At 44.0% G+C, this 14906-nt stretch overlaps 1 protein-coding gene across 12 annotated transcripts in view; it reads left to right on the top strand.

Annotated features, from left to right (window-relative positions):
- Positions 1 to 14906, top strand: part of CLEC16A (C-type lectin domain containing 16A) — a 1403906-nt gene that overhangs the window by 26344 nt on the left and 1362656 nt on the right. For 11 of the 12 annotated variants that reach the window (XM_040358542.1, XM_040358539.1, XM_040358533.1 and 8 more), the window contains exon 2: positions 14511 to 14639. In XM_040358542.1, the coding sequence (XP_040214476.1) occupies positions 14511 to 14639 (129 nt within the window). Of the gene's footprint in view, positions 1 to 14510; positions 14640 to 14906 lie in introns of those variants that run through there. The other variant, XM_040358541.1, reaches the window with a different exon arrangement.

Genomic DNA, 14906 nt, shown 5'->3' on the forward strand with positions numbered 1-14906 from the left:
GGAAAAGAAGGTAGTCATAAAAGTTGGATCCCCCATACTTGTGGCCTAATTAGACCACTGTATATAGGTAAAGGTCCAACTCTTCCCTTCTAAGTGGACCTACAGAGCAAATGATGTGTCTGTAGAGACTAAAGGCCAGGACAAACTCGGATGGACAACTTGCGATTTGAGCCTGTGATCCCTTGTCTTAACAACCACCGAAACAACATCCCTGCAAGTGTAAGACCTGTTATTAATTACTTCATGAACCGCAATTAACAGGGACACAAGGTTGGCATTCTTGCCCTCCAGGATGTCTTTTTTTTTATGTTGCCAGGGATGAAATGTCCCCATGACTTGCCTGTGACCAATCATCCACCCCCCGAAGATGAAACAAAACGAGAAATGGGACCAAAACGTGCCTGGTTCAAGCAATTGCCAGGCCGAGTTACCTACGGCGCAAGGCCTTCAAACCTGAAAACGTGTCAGGCTATTTATGTAAGTGTACAAAAAATAAATAAAACACTGCGCTAAACAAACAAAAAATGGGGAAATGCAGCTAGTACCAAAAAATGTAGATACAAATATTTTGGAAGATATAGTGAGAGATGAGGTACAGCGCAAAGCCCATATAAGTGAGAATTTAGGTAGTGCTACCAAAAAACAAGATTATATGAATAAAGTGTTAAACCAAACACTATAAATGAACCACTACCTGCTGTGAATCTCATACATATGTGTGTTTGTTTGTTTGTTCGTGTTTTTTTTTTTTTTTTTTCAAAATTATTCAATCCCCCCCCCCCCCAGCCGAAGAGGACCGATGGAGGGCCTGCCAAGTGTTGATTTTGGAACCCCAAGTTTAATTTGAATCGGTTTTGATGCCCCATGTCCCTCGGTCCCCCCCCCCCCCATTTTTGTCTTATGCATTTTTTTTCTTATTTTCTACCCCTGACTTAAGGCCCTGCTGGGTATTTACTTTTCTTTCCGTATGAACAGTTAATTGATGTGTACGGCGGGGCCTGAACGAAACTGAACCAGCCTCGTAAGGAACTAGGGGGGGGGGGGACAGAACTTTATGTGGAGGAATTAATTTTTTATTTTATGCCTGCGGACGAACAGTGGATCTGTTGAGGACATGCTGGAAGTGGTGGGGAGGTCACAGAGTGCAATGTGCTGACTGGCGGGAGGAGCAAGGCCCTAACACTTTTTTTTCCCTTTTTTTTTTTTGTTTTTTTTTTTTTCCTTTCCCCTCTTTTTTTTTTTTTTTTCTCTTCTCTGAGAGTATGGGCCCCATTCCCCTGTTTTTTTCCATCATGGGGATGTTGACTTTTTCCCACTCCGAATCCACGTGTTGCTCAGTGAACAACCGCCCCATGCAACAAACTGCTCCTATAGCACAATGTTTTTCATGGATTTTAAGATATGTGCCTCCAGTCAGGGTTCTCTGCTGGAAGATATACTTGGTCATTATTATGTGATGGTTGAGGGATCAAATGCTCACACCAGGTTGGGGAGGTGATGGGCTGGGAGGGGGAGGTAAGTTGGGTGGGTCACCTTTGTGACCCACGTTGGTTTATGAGATGTGTAAAATGTTGTTATAGAGATGTGAGGAGACATATACATAATGTTGAAGCAAGAAAGGGAGACCCGTATGACATAAGGTTAATGTACTTGTTGTATTCCTGTGATACCCTGCTGGTCCGACGGTACAATATGCATCTGGTGACACCATGACATTAATAACATTTCTAACGTGGAATGTCAGGGGAGTGAGAAATAAAATTAAGCGCACTGCAGCTCTGGCCTACCTGAAATCACAGAGAGCCAACATAATAGCGCTGACTGAGACGCATGCTACAGGTCATCTGCAGGCAGCGCTGAAGCGCCCATGGATTGGTTGGGCGTACCACAGCACGCATACCAGCTTCTCTAGGGGGGTTTCGTTATTAGTGACAAAGGCCACCCCATTTGAGTTATTATCCCTGGAGACGGACCAGCAGGGGAAATATGTACTAGTGCATGCCCGCGTAGGCAGAATACCCATGCTGCTAATAGTGTGCTATATCCCCCCCCCCCCCATACAGCTCAGAAGTCGTCACGACGGGTCTGGCATTTATGGCTAAATACCCGACGGTGCCGGCTGTGTGGATGGGGGACTTTAACATGACCATGGATCCATTTATGGACCGTCCGGCACTGGCGGGAGGGGATCCGGGGGGGGGGGGGCGCAGGCTAACTAGACTGGGCCGCCTGGTGAAAGAATTCGCCCTGACGGATGTGTGGAGGCAAAGGAACCCAGAGACTCGGGCATACACTTGCCACGCCACCATGTCCCGTATTGACTATATCTTGGTGTCAGCGCCACTTCTGCCTAGGGTGGGGGGGGGGCTGGATTTTCTCCCAGAGCCTTGTCAGATCACTCACCATGTTGGGTACAGTTGTCACTGCTGGGGGAGGCCCCTAGGAGGGTATGGAGACTTAACCCGTTTTGGTTAAAAGCCCTGCAAGACCATGACAGCATCGAGCGGGAGTTAACGTTTTTTTTTCCCAGAGGACCAGGACCCAGCAATACTTAACTCCCAGTGGGATACATTTAAAATACACGCGAGTAGGGTGTTGGACACTAGAATAAAGAGACTAAAGCTTTCATCTCAGATAATAGTGAACGAATCGGAGGACATGCTCTGGAAGCTAGAGGAGACATTTAATACACAGCCAAACCCAGAGAATCTTAATAAGGTGAAGGTGCACACTAGAGTAGTATCACAGCTACACATGGAAAAGGCCAAACAACGTATTTTCTTTTGTAAAACACGGGTGTACGAACACGGGGAAAAGGCGGGGAAGATGCTGGCATATTTGGCACATCTGGAAGACAGGCCGCCGGTGGTGGTGTCCCTGGCTGAGCCGGATGGCTCGGTGGTCACGGACCCCCCGCAGGTAGCGGAAAGGTTTATGAGGTTCCTTTAGAGACTTGTATAGCTCCCAAAGTCACCACACGCCACAAGAAATACAGGCTTATTTGCATACTTTGCAGTTCCCACAGTTGAAGGTGGAGCAGGTACAGCTGCTTGAAGCCCCTATCACTGCCCAGGATGTTGCAAATGCAATATCGCAACTGGCCAAATCTAAGGCCCCGGGGTTAGATGGCCTACCACTAGAGTTCTATGCCACATATTCGGAGATACTGGTACCCAAGTTGAGGGATTTATTTCATTCCATCTTCGACTTGGGTGTCCTTCCCCTATCTATGCAAGAGGCTCAGATAATAGTTCTTCCCAAGCCTGGTAATGATCCTAGGTACCCCGAATCGTACAGACCCATCTCGCTGCTGCCGGTCGACATTAAGATTTTAGCTAAGAATTTGGCCTCCAGACTAAATGTGTGGTGATTCTTTCCCTGATACACCCGGACCAGACTGCGTTTTATGCCGGGCAAGAATACGGCCATGAATATTAGACTGTTCATGAACATACAGGCACAACATGACAATGTGGGTAGCAGAGTGGTGGTGTCCCTAGATACCAGGGCTGTGGAGTCGGAGTCGGGGGAAATTTTGGGTACCTGGAGTCGGCAAACAATGCTCCGACTCCTACTTAATTTAGATTGGAATAAAAAAAAGAAAGCAAGTTTAAATGTCCCAATTCACAAAAAGTTATAATTAATGACTTCTCTACTGTAAGAATAAAGACCAATGCATGCAGTGCCTCACGTAACCGCAGCCATCCTTGTTTATCCAGAGATCGTTAGTGATGTGGCCAGAATAGTTACTGCAATGCCATCCACCCAAGTCAGTGTCGCAAGATTATTTTCAGCCCTAAAAATAATAAAGTCTGACTTAACCACTTAAGCCCCGGACCAATATGCTGCCTAAAGACCCAAGGGGTTTTTACAGTTCGGGAATGCGTCGCTTTAACAGACAATTGCACGGTCGTGCAACGTGGCTCCCAAACAAAATTGGCGTCCTTTTTTCCCCACAAATAGAGCTTTCTTTTGGTGGTATTTGATCACCTCTGCTGTTTTTATTTTTTGCGCTATAAACAAAAATAGAGCGACAATTTTGAAAAAAATGCTATATTTTTTTACTTTTTGCTATAATAAATATTTCCCTCAGTTTAGGCCGATACGTATTCTTCTACCTATTCTTGGTAAAAAAAATCGTTTATCGGTTGGTTTGCGCAAAATGTATAGTGTTTACAAAATAGGGGATAGTTTTATTGCATTTTTATTTTTTTTACTACTAATGGCGGCGATCAGCGTTTTTTTTTTTTTTTTTTTTACTACTGTAGGGGGTGTGGCTGTAGGACTGACATCGATCGAGTCTCCTTAATAAAAGGGATCACTCGATCGATGCGCCGCCATAGTGAAGCACGGGGAAGCCTTGTTTACACAAGGCTCTCCCTGTTCTTCAGCTCCGGGGCGGCTATAAACGAATAGCCGCGCCGTCGTCCCGGATCGCTCCCCGAGGCTTGCCGACCGCCGCATGTAGCGCGCGGGGGGGGTCCCGATCGGACCCCCCACCCACGTCAAGCAGAGGACGTACGGGTACGTACATGTCCGTGCCATTCTGCTGACGTATATCTACATGAGGAGGTCAGCAAGTGGTTAGAGCCTCTATGAAAGAGGATCTGGCAGAGGCAATTCTCTTCCTTAGAACTCTACATTGAATTGATTTGCATTTGCTAAGCCTATAACTACATTTCAAGATTAATATAAACCATTTCTAGGTTTTACAGATTTAGTTTTTGGTTCATTATAGATGAGCTTTGTTTTTGTTCTAAAACAACCAAATAATGTGGTTTCTATTTTTGAACTGGTAAAGATCCTGTTCCTGATGTTTATGTCTGCTGCTACTATCCAGCCACTTGATTGATTAATAAAAAATAAAACTTTGTTTTCATTGTGTTTGTCTTTTGCTTAAACTGTGCAATACAGTAGAATGTTGGCTTCCCAGCCAGTAGTCCTGTGGTAGGGTGCGTTTCTTTCACTCAAGGAATGTATAAAATACATTCGCATATTAATACAGCTGAGTCGGAAGTACATAAAACTGAGGAGTCGGAACATTTATCTACCGACTCCACAGCCCTGCTAGATACGGCCAAGGCCTTCGACTCTGTCGAGTGGCTGTATTTATGGGAGTGCTTACGTTGCTACGTGTTCGGTCTGAAATTTATCAGATGGATTCAGCTTTTGTATCAGACACCCAAGGCCAGAGTTTTTGTCAACGGGTGGCTGTCGCAGCAAATTACCTTGGAACGGGGCACGAGACAGGGATGTCCCCGCTGTTGTACGCACTGGAGGCGGAGCCGCTAGCCATTGCCATTAGAATGAGTCCGTACGTGATAGGCCTCAGAAAGGGAGACGCTTGGGGGGAAAAAATAGGATTATATGCAGATGACACTGTCCTTTATTTGGCAGATCAGGGACCATCGTTAAGTGCGGCGTTACACATTATAGAAGAGGCGGGTAAATATTCGGGGTTAAAGATCAATTGGGATAAGTCCCGAATCCTCCCGTTGGATCAGTTACCCCCCCCCCCCCGTCGGCGTCGTCCCCGGAATTACCTTTACAGAGGGTGGCGGAGGTTAAATATCTAGGGGTAAGCGTCACCAGGAACCTCAGGGATTATGTCCCCTTAAATGTAGAACCACTGTTTGCCACTATTAAGCTCAAACCCAGGCATGGGCCAGGCTGCCCCTGGGGGTAATGGGTAGAATAAATCTAGTGAAAATGATTTTACTGCCCAAGATTCTATATATGGTCTGGCATGCCCCATTGTACATAACACTAAAAGTGTTTAAACAAATGGAAGCAATCCTAAATTCATTTGTATGGGGCTCGGGCCGACAAACTGGCGTGGCACATACTTAAGAACCCTACGCTGGAGGAGGGAGGGCTCCCTTCCGGATGTACAGGATTACTACATTGCGTCGCAACTGTCTCATGTTTATCATTTTTAATACATCGAAAGCGCAGAGACAAAGGTCGTTTAGTATGTAACAAACCTGGCAGCCCTTTTCATACCCCGGTACAGGCAATATTTAGGACGGGACATGGGGGGTGTAGGTCTTTGCGATTTGGGGCGGATATGCTACTGCACCAACAAAAAGTATGGGATATAGCCCTTAAAAAGCAGGACGCATGTACATTCACATACACCACTGTGGAAAAACGGATGTCTACCTGAACTGGAAACAGTGCCGGACCCAGGGTTATGGGTGGCATACAGAATACTTCTCCTGTCCCAGGTTCTGAATGACTCCGGACCCAAGTCCTTTTCAAGCCTTAGGGAAGAATTTTCCCTCCCGCCCCAATTTATTTTTAGGTACTTGCAGCTTCGGCATGCACTTGGAACACAGCTGGGTCAGGTCACAGTAGATTTGAGTAGACCGCAGGTGCTGGATGTCATCTTCGGGGCTGATTCAGCAAAACTCACCTCTAACTTGTACTACACTATTCGACTGAAAAGGGTAGGCAGGGTGTCGCAGATGGCTAAGATGAAATGGGAACAGGACCTGGGACAGATAGATGACACTGACTGGGGAGAGATTCTAGAAGGAGTGAAGACGGCATCCCCCAAACTCTCGGACAGACTTGGGCCCCTTTCACATTTATACGACTTCAAAGTCGTGCGATTTTGCCGCGATTTGGGATCAGTACAACTCCGACTTTGCCACAACTTTGGCATTAGCCAATAAAAACATACATGGTGTGAGGCAATTCCTTTTCCTGCCACCGCAGTTGTCATTGCTGCTGCGGCAGTAGCAGTGCATGAGGAAGAAGAGGAGAAGCGGAGGCGGAGAAGACGTTGATATTGGGTACATCCCATCATTGCCAATCGTGAAGATAGGGGTCAATTTTGGGTCCTCTATAATGAAGCATGAGAAGAGTGCTCCTTACATTGGTGGTCAGTGGGAAGAATGCTCCTTACATTGGTGGTCAGTGGGAAGAATGCTCCTTACATTGGCGGTCAGTGGGAAGAATGCTCCTTACATTGGCGGTCAGTGGGAAGAATGCTCCTTACATTGGCGGTCAGTGGGAAGAATGCTCCTTACATTGGCGGTCAGTGGGAAGAATGCTCCTTACATTGGTGGTCAGTGGGAAGGATGTCCCTTACATTGGTGGTCAGTGAGAAGAATGTCCCCTTCATTTGGTGGTCAGCGGGTCATTGTCTTTTTTTTAGTTTTGTCTTTGAAGTTTATCTTGTCTTTGTAGTTTGGGTCACACAAATCATAAATAGCTGGGCACTCACAAATAAATCGAATGATTTGCTCATTATCGAGGACGTCTCTTATTTTTACCTGTTTGGAGCACATTGTTTGGTGGAAAAATGTGCTTGAGAGGGGCTACTATGCTGAAAGGATTGGGTGGGACAAGGGTTAAAAAGCTGCTTGTGCTTACAAAGTCATGAAATCGACTTCAAAGTCGATTTCATTGAAAATCATGGAGAATGACTTGTCATGCGATTTTGCAGTACAAAATCGTGAGACAAGTCATATAAGTGTGAAAGGGGACTAAGTCCCCTTTCACACTTGTACGACTTGTCTCCCGATTTTGTACTGCAAAATCGTATGACAAGTCATTCTCCATGATTTTCAATGAACACCATTCATACTGGCACGACTTTGAAGTCGTGCCGACTTCAAAGTAGTCCCTGCACTACTTTGGTCCGATTTCCATGCGAGTTGATGTCCATAGACTTCAATGTTAAACCCCTGAAGTAGCATGCAAATCGTACCTGAATAATATAGACACGATTTCAGTACGACTTTGTAAGCACAAGCAGCTTTTTAACCCTTGTCCCACCCAATCCTTTCAGCATAGTAGCCCCTCTCAAGCACATTTTTCCACCACACATTCACTTCCTGGTTATTCCCTCAGGAACAATGAGCTCCAAACAGGTTAAAATAAGAGACGTCCTCGATAATGAGCAAATCATTCGATTTTTATTTGTGAGTGCCCAGCTATTTATGATTTGTGTGACCCAAACTACAAAGACAATGACCCACTGACCACCAATGAAGGGGACATTCTTCCCACTGACCACCAATGTAAGAAGCATTCTTTCCACTGACCACCAATGTAAGGAACATCCTTTCCACTGATCACCAATGTAAGGGACATTCTTCTTACTGACCACCAATGTAAGGAGCATTCTTCTCACTGACCACCAATGTAAGGGACATCCTTCCAACGGACCACCAATGTAAGAAGCATTCTTCCCACTGACCACCAATGTAAGGAGCATTCCTCCCACTGACCACCAATGTTAGGAGCATTCTTCCCACTGACCACCAATGTTAGGAGCATTCTTTCCACTGACCACCAATGTAAGGAGCATTCTTCTCATGCTTCATTATAGAGGACCCAAAATTGACCCCTATCTTCACGATTGTCAATGATGGGATGTACCCAATATCAACGTCTTCTTCCTCATGCACTGCTACTGCCGCAGCAGCAATGACAACTGCAGTGGCAGGAAAAGGAATTGCCTCACACCATGTATGTTTTTATTGGTTAATGCCAAAGTTGTGGCAAAGTCGGAGTTGTACTGATCCCAAATCGTGGCCGCATAATCGCACGACTTTGAAGTCGTAAAAAATGTGAAAGGGGCCTAACACAGCTGTATATAATTCACGGCGCTTATTTAACGCCCATGAGACTGGCAAAATTTCAGCCCACACGGAGCTCGGCGTGCCCCATGTGTGCCGCTGCTGTGGGCTCGTTCTACCATTTGTTGTGGCACTGCCCGGACGTGCAGGCCTACTGGTTGCAGGTGACGCAGTTCCTCCATGACAACATGGGATCACCGGTGGGCATGGACCCGAAACTATGTCTGCTGGGATTGGTGCCAGATGTGGAGATATGTTCATAGGGGGCGCCCACAGAAGTTCTCCAGTGTATGGGACAGGTGGCTAGAGGATGGGGAAACATGCACGGTTTGAGTTTCTGGCAGGTGGGGAGGGAGGGTGATGAAGATGGTTTATTATGTCTCGCGTTTCTTGTATGCATATGGTTTCTTCTCTTACTTTTGGTAATGATAAGCTCATGAGCGCGAGCCCTGGTGCGAAATGGCATACAAGCCTGAACTGTATGTAACTGTAAACCCTGTATTCAATACTGGTCAATGTTGATCCAATGCTTACCATGTATGTACTTCTCTTTTACATCTCAATAAACTTGATTTAAAGTTAAAAAAAAAATTATTCAACCCCCCCAATGCTGTAAAGGGTTTTAGGGAATTTAGTGTACATTTGTAATTGTATTCAGAATGAAATCATACAATGACTTCTTAAAGAACCATATGCAACTAAAATGACATCAATTGGTTTTGTAATACAGTAGTAAATGTTTCTTTTGTGAATTCTTCATTTACACAATTATTCAACCCCTTAAAAAGACTACCACTCTGAAGAACAGAGGTTCATTGAAGTGTTTTCAATCGGGTATTGAAAACACCTGTGGATGTCGGAGCAGCAATAAAGCCTAATAAGCACCAATTAGGCAGCTTTAAAATGACTGTGATACTCAGCTCCTTCTAGACATTTACCTGTGTGGTTACAAACATGGTGAAGTCAAGAGAAGGTCCAGGAAGACAAGAGAAGAGGTGATTACTCTTCACAGGAAGGGCAATGGCTATAAGAAGATTGCAAAGATGTTAAACATACCAAGAGACACCATAGGAAGCATCATTCGCAAATTCAAGGCAAAGGGCACTGTTGAAACGCTACCTGGTCGTGGCAGGAAGAAGATGCTGACTTCGACTGCTGTGCGCTACCTGAAGCGTAGAGTGGAGAAAAGTCCCTGTGTGACTGCTGAGGAACTGAGAAAAGATTTGTCAGATGTGGGTACTGAAGTTTCTGCTCAGACAATATGGCGCACACTGCGTAATGAAGGCCTCCATGCCAGAACTCCCAGGCGCACCCCCTTGCTGCCTCCAAAGAATAAGAGTTGACTGCAGTATGCCAAAAGTCATGACAAACCACAGAAGTTTTAGGATTGTGTTCTGTGGACTGATTATTGGATGACAATGTGATGCAGTCCGTCACAAACCTGAGGCTTGGGAGATGTTGGACCTTTCAACAGGACAATGATCCCAAGCATACCTCCAAGTCCACTAGAGCATGGTTGCAGATTAAAGGCTGGAACATTTTGGAGTGGCCATCGCAGTCACCAGACTTAAATCCGATTAAGAACCTCTGAGGGACTTAAAGAAAGCAGTTGCAGTGCGCAAGCCTAAGAATGTGACTGAACTGGAGGCTTTTGCCCATGATGAATGGGCGAAGATACCCGTAGATTGCTGCACGACACTTGTGTCAAGCTATGCTTCACGTTTTAAAAGCTGTTATAACTGTAAAAGGATGTTGTACTAAGTACTAAGATTGAATGTCACTTGGGGGTTGAATAAAACTGATAATGATGTGAGCACAGAAAAGACATTTGTGGTTATTTCATTATAAATGTTATGTTATATTTCTCTGACCTACACGTGCCTTTGATTTAATTGTAAGCAGGATGACTGAATGATCAAAATCAATGTCAAACTGGGCAAAAAAATCAATTTCAGTGGGGTTGAATAATTTTTGAATACAACTGTGTGTGTGTGTGTGTGTGTGTGTGTGTGTGTGTATATATATATGTGTGTGTGTGTGTGTGTGTGTGTGTGTGTGTGTGTATGTATGTGTATATATGTGTATATATATGTATATATGTATGTGTGTGTGTGTATATATATATATATATATATATATATATATATATATATATATATATATATATATATATATATATATATATATATATATATATATATACGCTGAGTAGATCAGTAACCATCTAGTAATGACCAAACGTATGCACTTAAAATACAAAGAAATAACATTAACACAAATTAAAATGTCAATGAGATAAAAAGTCCATAGAAAAATCCCAATTGTAAAAAAAGATTTGTGAGAAGTGAAATCCAGAAATCTTCTTATAGTGGGTATTATGATATATAAGAATGGCACCACCTTCCACCAAGTGTACACCCGAGTGTGAGAGATGTAGTCTCCTTACCAAACACACTGACCACAATGAGGCGGTCAGACCAGGCACAGGGTATTTTAAAGTCACCCAATCGATAATATGCTGAAGCTGGTTCTGGTTCAAATGCAATCAATCAGATGCTGATGGATATCTTTTTCCATTGTGAAGATGTTGGTTATGTCTTTTCCCCACCTTGATTCTTGAATGGGAGGTTTTGCCCTCATTGTTCAAAACTGCCAACTCAATCCGTGTGAACCTATAACGTGATGTTTAATGTCGGCTCCACTGCACTTTTACCCATGTAAAAACATAGAGAAACGTGGAGAAATTATGAATTGCAAAATCTGCGTGAGAAACGAAAGCTGACATGAGGAACGTAAGCATGTAAGAGAAAACATGAGCTGTGTGAGAAACGTGAATTGCGTGAAAAGAGAAACTAAACTGCACGTTGCATGAAAACATAAGTCGCGTGAGAAACGAAAGTTGTATGAGAATGTGAAATTGAACGAGTTACGTAAGATTAAAAACGACCACCTCAATCTGCTAAAAACCCATAGATGTGATGGGTAACCTACAGTGGAAAAACGTATACAACCCTGTGTGTGTGTGTGTGTGTGTGTGTGTGTGTGTGTGTCACTCTCACTCTCACTCTCACTCCCCATACACACCATAGAATCTATCCGCAGATAAATCCCATCAAATGGGTTTCTGCGGATAGATCCTATGGTGTGTACACTCCGTCGGATATTTATCCGCAGATAAATCTCCCCTGGGATGGATTTCCAGCAGATGGATATTTGCTGACATGCTCAACAAATCCATCTGCTGGAATCCATTCCAACGGATGGATCCGCTCGTCTGTACAGACTTACCGGATCCATCCGCCCAAAGGGATTCCCCGCACGCGTCGTAATGATTTGACGCATGCGTGGAATTCCTTATATGACAGCGTCGCGCCCGTCGCCGCGTCATAATAGCGGCGACGGCGCGACACGTCATCGGCAGAGGATTTCAGCGCGGATTTCAATGCGATGGTGTGTACACGCCATCGCATAGAAATCTTCTGAAATCCTCGAGGATTTATCCGCGGATACGGTCCGCTGGACCGTATCTGCGGATAAATCCTCTCGTGTGTATGGGGCCTTACTCTCACACTCTCACACTCTCACACTCTCACACTCTCACACTCTCACTCACACACACACTCAAAGCACCTTGTCCCCATGTTGATGGGGACAAGGGTCTCATCCCCACAACCCTTGCCCGGTGGTTGTGGGGGTATGCGGGCGGGAGGCTTATCAGAATCTGGAAGACCCCTTTAACAAAGGGGACCCCCAGATCCTGCCCCCCCCCCCCCTGTGTGAAATGGTAATGGGTACACTGTACCCCTACCATTTCACGAAGGAAGTGTAAATTCTTGTAAAAAAAAAAAAAAAAACACACACCGTAGAATAAAGTCCTTTATTAATAAAAAAGAAAAAAACTCCAGCGGTGATAATCCACTCGTTCCCGGCTTCCTGCTCCAGCGTTGTCCTGATCCAGCGACGTGTGCGAGTGATCTCCAGCGATGAGAAGATCCATCCATCCAGAGCACAGCATCGCCGACCTCCTCTCACCGCTGGACACAGCCCAGCGAATGACGCGCTGAAGCTGTGACATTACTTATATAGGGGAGGCAGGGCCACCCGTCACGTGACCACGCACCCTCTGACACACCCTCTGCTACGTCACTGGGGAAGCCCAGGAAGAGGGAAGCTATGAGGTTAGTAAAACAGCGATATCGGAACAAATTCAGTCGTACGGTTTGTAGTGTACATAGGTTTGCAAAACAATGGGATAAAGCAATATTCCTGAACTTTGTTTTATCTCATGGTTACTGTGAAATTGTGTGAATGCATCAATGCAGTGCATGTTATCTCACAGCGTGGAGAGCTTGGATTCATTAAATACGTTTACCAAAAAATGTAAAGTATTGCAGAATAAACAGCCTCATGCTACAAATCTTTAACCAGATTTATTTTTTAGCCTCCCTGCTTGTCAGTGGGCAGAAATGTCAGAAAACTTGTTTCTCCTTCAGATCATAACATCAGACTAGAATTCAGTCTTCCTCCACCCCAAAGGCTTTTTTTCTCACTCGGCTGCCGAGAGACCAAGAAAGGGCAATTATAAAAAGGGGAAAACTAAAGCGCTAGCCAATAACCCAAAGTGAAGGGTGGAAAATAAAACTATAAGATGAGAATATAAATTAATGCTGCTCAAATCTAAAATTGCAATAACAACAAGTGAATAATTCAAATAAAGTAAATGATGAGCGCAAAAAACAATAGTGTAATAGAAAATTGAATAAATAAAAGTGAAACGTCCACTGTGAAAAAGTATCTCTTATATAAAGAGAAAAGCACACCAAAGTGATACACTTATTACTAACACTGTGTGAAATAGTGACTGATGAGCGCAATGGATATATGTGTAATCATGAACCTAAACAAAATTGAAAAAACAGTTGTAACAAAAGTTCATATGTGACAATTCCTATGTCAAACAGGAGTGATTGAATATCCCAAATGGTGACAGGGTGTCCGTGTGCAGTGATGGGACAATCCTCATAAGCAGCTGAGCTCACGGAGCGCTTACCTCACCAACATGTAATGACAGCATGGTATCTCCTCAGATGGGATGTGTCCCGGGGAACGATTCCTCCTCGACTTTCTCCCTGTAGTGACAACAGCTGGGGGCCTGTAGATTGTAGAAACGGCGTCCTTCTAACTGTGTATGCTGCTACGGTAAGGCATCTAAAGACGTGACCGGAAGTGACTTATCGGCCCGTTCACACAGCCGGTTTTTTTCGCTGTTCGTTTTGTTCAGGCTCTGCTAAGCTGAACCTTGTTTGTTTTTACCCTGTGGACCCTCAATAAACCCTTCAAGAAAGGGCAATGTTAGACTTGATTTCCCATTGGGAATCAGAAAAAGAAATTGCCCAGTCCCAGAAGATCAGAAATTTCAGGGGTTCTAATCTCTCCTTTTCCTTGTCCAGAAGCCTTCCTGACAGTTTTACATGATCAATTTTAAAAGGTTTATAGGTTTCGTTTTTTTTTTTTCTCTAGAAACTTCCTGAAAACTATACAGCACAAAAGAAGATAAAAAGGGGGGAAAATCGGAGCACAGAAAGATAGCGAGTTAGAAAGAGGGGTCGAGAGGACCTTTTTTAAAGTCTCTTATTCAGCTTGGTGGGGGTGATTTACACGTTCTAGATGGGGGTGCGTGTGTTTTTCCCAAAAAATAAAAATAAATTCTTCCCTTGTGCACGTTGGTGGCGGTCTATATTTTCTAAACAGCTGATGTACACACAAAAAAAAAATCTAATTTTGTTTCCTGTAGAGACAATCCTCTCCAAGTAAGCTTCCTTGGAAATGCGGTTATCTGTAAGTCTAGTGGGGGTTTTTAGAGTCATCCTGTTGGGTATGTTTCAGAATTTACCAACTTGCCTGTTTTTTGCTTTCTAGATACATGTACCATGTTTTAACGAAGAACACCACTGTCACTGATCAAAATCGCAATTTATTAGTGGAGACAATTCGTTCCATCACAGAGATTCTCATCTGGGGGGATCAAAATGACAGCTCTGTTTTTGAGTAAGTGGTATTTAAGGCTTACCAATTTTAAACAAATGCTACTCATGCTTTGACATTTTCTATAGGAATAACATGTAGAGGAATAATAAATGTAAAGTTGATGTAATGTTGTAAATTGCATTTCCTTGTCACTCTATTTTGGCAATTTAAACATATTTAAATTTATATAGTGATTGGCAGTTGTATGCCTGTTTTTTGTAATAAAATTGGGGATGAAATTCTGCATTCCTGGAAAACTTCTCATGATATAACTGCAGCAGTTTGGGA

The sequence above is a fragment of the Rana temporaria genome, chromosome 6, assembly GCF_905171775.1.
Source record: "Rana temporaria chromosome 6, aRanTem1.1, whole genome shotgun sequence".
Taxonomy (NCBI): domain Eukaryota; kingdom Metazoa; phylum Chordata; class Amphibia; order Anura; family Ranidae; genus Rana; species Rana temporaria.